The 9,573-nt window shown below is 37.9% G+C and overlaps 1 protein-coding gene across 1 annotated transcript in view; it reads left to right on the forward strand.

Annotated features, from left to right (window-relative positions):
- Window positions 1-1,651: 1,651 nt before the first annotated feature.
- ephb3a (eph receptor B3a) overlaps window positions 1,652-9,573 on the forward strand; it is a 36,336-nt gene continuing 28,414 nt past the window's right edge. The window contains exons 1-3 of the mRNA XM_016513140.1: window positions 1,652-2,016; window positions 6,666-6,730; window positions 8,397-8,681. Coding sequence (XP_016368626.1) covers window positions 1,953-2,016; window positions 6,666-6,730; window positions 8,397-8,681 — 414 coding nt within the window. The 5' untranslated portion in view covers window positions 1,652-1,952. The remainder of the gene's footprint in view (window positions 2,017-6,665; window positions 6,731-8,396; window positions 8,682-9,573) is intronic.

Below are 9,573 nucleotides of genomic sequence, written 5' to 3' on the forward strand. Positions count from 1 at the left end.
GTATGACTCATATATTTTCCCAGAGATTATATCATGTTCTTTGTGGTTGTGATTACTTCAGACTGAAGTAATCACAGCACTCCTCAGCAAGTTGAGGTGTTAAGACCAAACAAAGGATTTCGCAAGAAAAAAGGGGGGGAGTTGGAATGCATTCTGAAAGTATCTCTTAAGAAGGTTCTTTTATTAGCAGCAAGAAGGGAATAAGAACATGTTTGTTTAAAAGTGTGAACTCTCAGTTTACACTTTTATAGATAATTCCATAATTAAATGTTCAAATGAATCAATACAATTATTTAATCATTACAAAAATGACAACAACTTGAAGAATCAGACATATCCTTAAGTGCTGTTCATTAAGCAATATTTTCTCCAAGACAAAATTAACGGTAACACTTTATTTTAGGGTCTCTTAACTAGTTGCTTATTAGCATGCATATTACTAGAATATTAGCCATTTATTAGTACTAATTAAGCACATATTAAAGCCTTATTCTATATGACCTTATTCTACATCCCTAATCCTACCCAATACCTAAACTTAACAACTACCTTACTAATTATTAATAAACAGCAAATTACAAATTTATTGAGGGAAAAGTCATAGTTAATAGTGAATAAGTGTTCCCTATTCTAAAGTGTTACCAAATTAACCAAAGACAAAGTCTAAACAAAACATATACTAAATTCATCCTAATTTTTATATATATTTCTCTATGTCCCAAGTTGGTTGTGATTACTTGAAATGGAATATAGGATCATTTATACATTGTTGTATGGTAAATTATACATTGTTGCAATCCTTGTTGTCTAAAATTGGCTTAGTTATTGCCATCACAAAAGACTCCTTTTTACTAGTCCTACTGTTGTTTAATTTAATTTAATTGTTACTTGATGAGTGTTAATTGGTATGTATAATACACTTCAAAATCTATGTAGATAATGAAAGAAACTGTGTGTGCTGATAGTGTAGTTTAAGGAATATTTTCCTCTATCTATGTTTGTCTTTTCAAATAAGTACAAGATTGTGCATGTGAAGCTGAATAAATAAGTTACTGTAGATCAAAATTAAGTGAGTGGTAACCAGACTGGATTATATGTAATAAAAAAAACTGTTGTGTAATAAGTACCAGATTACATTTCTGAAGTAATATTCAGCATTGTGCATGATATCACTAATGTACAGCTTTGAAGATTGTTTACAGTATCCCATAACCTTCCTGTCAACATGCAGCCCATTATTTAATCAGCAGAAAGCTGGATGATGATTTTATTATTGGTGTTGGGTGACTGTTACACAAATATCCTAGTGGTGGCCATTTGCCAAGTCACTCCCTTTTTAACTACAGTACACCAATTCCTGCAGTAAACAAACAGTGAGTGGCGCTGTGCATCAAAGAATGCCCACACATTAGCAATTCGCCACAACTGGGCTTATGGGGATTCTGGAGCTGTGTTTTGCCTTATAGTGGCATATACAATAAAAGAGTTACACGTCGATTTAACACTTCTCTAAAACAAATAATGAAATGCATAAATAAAAGAACGTGGGGTAGTACTTGGTGTGTAAGTTATCAGCGGTATCCCGCAGGGTTTTGCCTTGGGACCAATAGAGCTTTCGCCCCCCATCCTTTCTGGCAACTGACACTCCTCCGTGCAGTCGCAGAGAATCAACAGCTTCTTTCACACTGAGGATGAGGATGATGCCACACATGTAGAAGAGCATGATAGACCGCGCTCACGAACGAGATCGTTGGTGGATTCCGTAGTGCAAACAGTTGTGAATGAAAGACGTGAAGACAACCACAGCAAGGGGAGCTGAGCATTTTTTCCCAGTCTGAAATTTCTCAAGGCGTGAATTCGCTCCTCCAGTCAATGAATGCTGAGATTTAACGACACTTTCTGTCCAGGTGTCATATAGACAAAAAGCTATTCATGTTGCAACCGCAAGCTTCATGACAATGGATTATTCGCTGTTATTATACAGCCTTTGGGTACCCGTTATTCTCGCTGTAGAGGGTAAGTGTAAAAGCTCTTTGTTACAGGGCTACTCGGTATCCAAGCTGCTGTTATACGGTCATCAGTTGGCTATTCCTTTTATGAATTCAACAGAATGTGTAATAACACAAATCTGTACCTAACGAAAGCTTGTGATCTACAGACCGCGCAGACTGTACTGGCTCGAAAACTTCTTGTTTGACGAAAACTTAAATAGTCTTGGTGCGATTTTGCCTTTTATTCGTAGGGCAAGGATGTAGATGAATATGCAAACAGCTGCAAATGTACAATATTTTATGGCGTTTAAAGTGAATAAATGAAAAGAGAGAAGAGATTACGTCCGTTTAGGTGTAGCCTTTACTGGATGACTGTCTGATTTTAGGGTTCATATAATCATTACCAGGGCTCAATGTGTCCGTTTCTGAATCATTACTGCATTTGTTTCCCATTATTCTGAATAAATCTAGTTTCCGAAGGTCAGTTTTGGGGAAATGTTTTATTCCGTAGTGAGGTGTTTGTGTTATGGCATGTCCATGTATTGATACAGACGATGATGTTTGTCCACATGCTCCGTGCCTTTGTTAATATAGCAAACTGTAAAACCGTAGACTAATCCAAATCTAATAGTAATTGTTGAACTAAGGTGCTTTTATACATCCAAGCATCTCTTTAATTTGATTGGAAATGTAGAGTCTTGTGAATGACAGTGTACTGCTTTGATCGTTGCTGTATTAAAAGTCCCATGTAGTTGTTAGATTTTCAGATGTGCTTTGTGCTGCTTGTAACACATGGTTTAGGACTGCTGAAAGCCCCCTGTTGCTCTGGTGTGACCCATTTCACCCTAAAGGCTTTTAAGTCACTCAGATGATGATAGCAGCATCACTTCAGTGTAATTGCCACACATGATAATTGGCTTGCATGATCATAGCTGTTCAAAGAACTATATAGGTGAGAAAACGAAGTCGCTTCAAAGTAACAATGCATTTCGAAATTAAATCCAAGCCAGTTGTTTTTTGAAAACAGTAGTGAGGTGAAACGTGCCAATTGAGCCTAGGTGTGGTTTCGGAAAATCTATTGATGCCTTTGAGGTTTGTTGACTTCACACTACATTCTTGTTAAGGACTCTAACGAATAGGTTACTGTCCCCTTCATATTTTCTAGCCCTGAAAATGTAAATAAATATATTTTTACATTTGTAAAATTTGTTGTTTGCATATTTAACAAAAATGCATACAAGCAATTAGTCTCTCTTTCTCCTTGTAATTTAATGCTTGAGAATTATTAATTTCATATTCAAAACAAATTGCTGCTTGGCAAAAACAAGATTGTTCCTTGTTACAAAATTACAGTCTCACGGCAGGATTTTGTTTGGTATTATGCATAGCTGACTTCATTATGTACCTCGGTCATGTCCCAATAATCCTTAACTACAGTGGAGCCAGATACTCCTTCACCTTGGCCATGACTACCTCGATTCTTCATCACTTTCAGTGTGAGGATCTCAATCGATAGTGTGTGTGTGTGTGTGTGTGTGTGTGTGTGTGACACCTACTCTAGGTGTTTGACTCATAGGCCTAGTTTCCGAGCAGGTTTCTTAGCAGACTACATTAGTTACATTTCCAGTGGAGGTCAAGTGGGCCAAGCACCTCATGACAAGAGGAAAAGTGTAAGGCTGCATCCAGGGTCTCCTGTGTCAAGTCAGTCCATCTGTCAGAAGCCTTCCAGGCACTATGGTGTCTAAATATTAAAAAAACCATACGTGATTTGACCCTGTTAGTTAGTATCATTACTGTGGTCTAAAACACAGTGACAGTTTTTGTCATTACAGTTTTATTACAAGATAATAACACTTTCTTAATTTACATGCACAGTCATCGAGCTACAGTTTAATTTTTTTGCATTCCACGGCGCTGCTTTTCCATTGTTTTTCATAGCACTAGACACATTTTACCTCTGTGTATTGCATCTTTTGCAGTGTCTTGCATGGCATGAAAAAATGTATCTCTGTACGTTGCTTTTGTTCATTCTACTACACTACATCTCACGCTGTTAAATACAAAAACACTTTTCGTGTGAATGGCCCCTTAATCTGTGTTTCCAAGTACATATGACACAATGCATACGAATAATCAGTACAGACCAGTAGCATACCATGCTTGTGTTGCATCCATCGCACGTCAGTACTGTAAATTTACAACAGCAAGTCCAATTGCAGTCAGATTAACGTGTACACATTCTGGATGAAGCCAAGCTACAGTCGCATAAATAGGACTGTTAAGGTGCAGTCACATTGATGAAATGTCTGTGACCATACAGAATATGCATGTGGAAATATTTCATCATCGTGTGAAATTACAAATTGCGTGGATTCCTGTTGAAATGACTGAATTTTGAAATGATGTGAAAAAAATCACTGAAAAATGATAAATGTGAGCACACCTTTAGTCCAATTTTGCAAAAACTGGATTTGCATGATTTCATTTGGACTAGAGGTCCATTCTTATCAAAAACCATAACTTTAAAGATGACTATAACGTTAGCTATATTTTCGTCCATGTCAACGCACAATAATATTCTGTTTATTCTAATGGCACACTTCAGTTATGGCATGTGCCGACTGAAATGCTCAAACTCTTTAAAGTCAGGTGGATTCTGTTTGGCTGTTAATAGTTTATCATTTATCAGCAAAAAAAAAAAACATGTTTCCAACGATATTGTTCCTCTGTGTTGTTGTCATTGTGGTGCGAACTTCCCATTCTCATTGAATTAGAGTGATTATTAAAACTTTATAGTGTTAGTTATTGTTATAGCCATCATTATCAGTGAGAACATTCCTTAAAGGAATAGTTCACCCAAAAATGAAAATTCTGTCATTAATTACTCGCCCTCATGTCGTTCCAAACCCGTAAGACCTTCATTCATCTTCGGAACACAAATTAAGATATGTTTGATGAAATGTGAGAGCTCTCAGACCCTGCATAGACAGCAACGGAACTGTAATGTTCCCAGGTCCAGAAATGTAGTAAGGACATCGGTAAAACAGTCCATGTGACATCAGTGGCTCAACTTCAGTTTTGCAAAGCTACGAGAATACTTTTTGAGCGCAAAGAAAACAAAAATACCATTTTATTCAACAATTCTTCTCCCCCGAGTTACGTCTTCTGCCATTTTAGAGAGTATCACAATGCATACGCACACTTTCCCCCAAGCGTAAACAGCGCTGATTACGCAGATTACGTTCATGCGGGCGCTTTCTCCCCCGAACGTAAACAACGCTGATTACGTCGATTACGCTCTTGGGTACTCTCCAAAATGGAGGAAGAGGTAACTCATTTGGGGTGAACTAATTTTCTTTGCTCAAAAAGTATTCTCGTAGCTTCGCAAAACTGAAGTTGAGCCACTAATGTCACATGGACTGTTTTACTAATGTCCTTACTACATTTCTGGACCTGGGAACATTACAGTTGCGTTGCTGTTTATGCAGGGTCTGAGAGCTCTCACATTTCATCAAAAATATCTTAATTCGTGTTCCGAAGATGAACGAAGGTCTTGCGGGTTTGGAACGACATGAGGGTGAGTAATTAATGACAGAATTTTCATTTTGGGGTGAACTAACCCTTTAAAGCATTTAGAGTCCGACTGAAATCAAATATTGCATGTTAACATAATTATTTTAATAAAACAAATAAGCACTATTCCTATTTTACTCCTTACAACTGCCACTAAAGGTTGTTTGTTTTTCTTTGTAGTCTTACGTTCTGATAATAGTGGAGTTACAAAAGATTTTAAAGAATCATGAGGCGTTTTGTACATCTGCTGACTGTACAAAACAAAGTTTCAAAGAACATCCTGTACACTCATTTGTGTGAAATAGACTGCGATGAGCTGCTTTGTGTAAAAATAAGTATCGTGACGTTGTTTTCCACAATGCAGCCAAATGCACAGATGCAAAGAGCCTTAAGGAAAGACTGAATGCGGTCATAAGGAATTGATCAAAGCATCAAAAGAACTTCCCTCCAATTTTATGAATATTTCACGCGGCGAGATGCCCTTACAGCTTTTTCATCACACAATTAACTCTCTCTGTGATTTACAGCGCTGTAAAAGTGAGGTGTACAATCCACATAAACGCCATGTGTACGTTTGCCATATGCGTATTTGCCGGGGCCTTAATCAGCTAAGTTGATGTTCTGCTCTAAATATTCCACGGATTTGCTCGCAGATGTGTGCGTGTCACATTAATTTGAAGTGAGCGCTCGGCTTCATCGAACGCTGACTTACAAAGTGAATAAAACATTCGTATGTGCGGTTAATTTGCGGAAGCTGGCTCATGCAGATTTGCTCCACTGATCGGAGTGTATTTAGAGAACAGCGAGTGCCTGGGATGCAGAATGTCACTGTGCTGCGAGCATCCCTGCGGTACGCAACAGGATCTGTTCTCAGATCAGCCACAGGCCAGAGCTGGAGTGGGTAGATAAATGTGGATCACATTATTAGTGTGCGGAGTGAAAACAGTGATTAGGCCTTCCGCAGACTATGCGGGGAATTCAAATGAGTGAAGTGCTTTGATATGTTCCCGTTTAAATTACAGTTTTTAGCGCACTGATGCTCTGTTGTGTTTGGAATGGAGGCTGCTGTTGCCGGAGCCTTATTGATTGCTTGTTTTGCAGAGACTCTTATGGACAGCAGGTGGGCTACTACAGAGCTGGCGTGGACCACCTATCCAGAAAGCGGGGTGAGTTATAGCGTTTTCCTGTTTGTAATTGTCCAAAAGGGTGGATATTAATCAACCCATGCATTGACGAGACAAATGAAGGGTAGCCATTAACAAGAACGATCGCTCACAACCTGTCTGTTTGCAAGCAGCGGTTTATTTTACACTTGTGACTGGTGAAGAAATTAACCACAGCGAGTCTGACCTTAAGCCTGACACCCCCACCCAAATCCACTCTCTCCCGTAGTATGATTTGTCTTTGGAATGTGCATGCGAAGTCAGTCAATGGAAATGATGGGTTGCCATGGCAACAATCTTAAGCAGCTCAGCCCTTTCCGCAGGCTGGCGCTCGATGTCTGGCATCTCAAAAGCCGTGCATCATCATAAGTAATGTGTTCCTTCACACCTGGAGATAAACACATGCTACCCCTCGCTGCGATGCCTCTTAATTGTGTTGTGAGAAGTTCAGGCAACCCAAATGTCACCTTTGAGAAAGCATTTCTATTTACCCTAACCACAGACATGAATTTAATTGAGCATTTGAGTCGTTCATTATTCCTACTTCCATTTAGTGCTGCTTTGAGGCACAACTTAGGTATTGTCTTAGTAACGATCCATAGATCCAGATCATTTTAGGATTTTTAGGTTTTGTGTGACAGTGTGTCCTAACCAGACATGATGCGACACTTCCAATGATAATTTGTAAGTACATAGTAAAAGAAGAAATGTGGCATGATTTCAAAGTCAGTCTGAAAATATGTTGTGTCAATGACGAAGAATGTCTTTATACCATTTTCAAGAAAGTTTTAAATGTTATGACTCTAAAATTGGCATGTGCCAAGTAAAAAGTAATATTTTCTTAACTTGGAATACATGTGAGTGTACAAATCCCAATTGTTATTTTCATTTCAGTAATTTAAGGCAAAAAGGTAAACCTTTTTGTGTTAACAAATATGAATTATTAATTCAGATGTACTTTTTTGAGAGTCGCACCACTTGACATTTTACAACCAGAACCTTTCATTTGAAGAGACTCATTGACATTGACACACATTTTTGAAGGTCCTCTCTATGATATCATTTTCTGTTTTGTGTTGATTTTATTTTTCTGTATGTTTCTGCATGTTGATTGCACCAATTTTTTTATTGAATATTAATATTGATTGATTGATTGATTGATTGATTGTGTCAGGACAGTTGTATCATCCTGACATGTTTGACTTTAAAATATCAAAATAAATTTGAATTCAGAAACTACAACATGGTCATAAAACAATTCAAGTCATTGAACTGCATTTATTTTTGCACAAATTAATAGATCCAGATTCCAGACTCACGCAAAAGTGCTGTCACTGACATATACAATTATGTGGAGAAATATGAACTGTCCTGTCATGGCCACAGCTTATTGAGAGAAAAACTCAAGTTAACAGTGAAGATAACTTTATTAAATTGCACCTGGTCAGGACACTGTTACATTCTTTATATATATATATATATAAACTTTATATATATAAAAAAATTCAGTACATAAAGAGTAAGGAAAATCACAAGTTACAGTATCACTGGGTTTCATGGTTTGCTAGTTTCATTGGAAGCAAACAACTCAATAAGTCATTTTTCAATTGAACATTTCATTTCAAGAAATCATTGTGCAGTCAGTGACAGTATTTTATGCCCTTCTCAGTGGGAGGAAGTGAGTGGATATGATGACCACTTGAGCCCCATCAGGACATACCAGGTCTGTAATGTACTGGAGCCCAATCAGAACAACTGGCTCCGGACAGACTTCATCCCCCGTCGAGGAGTCCTTCGAGTCTACGTGGAGCTCAAGTTCTCAGTGCGGGACTGTGGCAGTATTCCCAATATTCCCGGGTCCTGTAAGGAGACCTTTAATCTGTTCTACTATGAATCAGATGGAGACTTGGCCACAGCAAGCAGCCCGCCATGGAGGGAGAACCCCTACGTAAAGGTCAGCCGGAATGATGACTTCTTTTAATTTAAGCCTTTGCATGATGAATTTACAATGTTGTGGTGACTGGTGCTGTCTTAACTATTTAATTGGGAATATAACAAATATTTAAAGAGATTGTCATCATTTACTCGTGTCGTTCCAAACCTGTTTGACTTTTCTCTTCTATATAACACAAAATAATATATTATATCAGTGTATTGTTGTCTGTTTAATGAACATCAGTGGTTTAAGATGCGGTCACGTTTTTATGGGCAAAATCCAGTAATTTTAATAGGAAATAACACAAATGGAATTTTTGCAAGAGGACAAAAGATTTTGCACAGATTTCACAACAGGTTCAAGTTGATCATGTGGATTTGTTACGCTGACCATCGGATAGCTGCCTAGTTCGAAAATTACTTTTGTGTTTCATACATTGCTACACTATTGACAATAGACTATGGACCCATGAAATAAAAAATAAAAAAATTCACCAAAGTAACCTTTAGAATAACTTGGGCAAGTAAATTACAGAATATTTGGGTCCCTTCTAGATGCATCTATGGAGAAATAAGTTCACATTCCTGTGATTGGACAAACATGTCTTAAAGTTTTCCTTTCTCTTTGGAGTGTTACAAGCTGTTCGTGAATAGATAAGATCCCTAAAGTTGCAAAGACTAAAGTCTCAAACCCAAAGAGATATTCTTTATAAAAGTTAAGACTCATCCACGTCCTCCTAAAACGCCTCATTTAAACACGCCCCCACATGTCTACGTCACTGTGTGGGAAGATTTGCATAACACCATCCAAATGTATATGCAAAGAAAGAAGGCTTAACTTTGATTCTCGCTCTAGTATTGTTGCTGCCGCTGCCATGTCGTGGAGACGCTGTGTTTCGTTGTGAAAGCGA

This window comes from Sinocyclocheilus rhinocerous, unplaced genomic scaffold (genome assembly GCF_001515625.1).
Source record: "Sinocyclocheilus rhinocerous isolate Xijiao unplaced genomic scaffold, SAMN03320098_v1.1 scaffold1724, whole genome shotgun sequence".
Lineage (NCBI taxonomy): Eukaryota > Metazoa > Chordata > Actinopteri > Cypriniformes > Cyprinidae > Sinocyclocheilus > Sinocyclocheilus rhinocerous.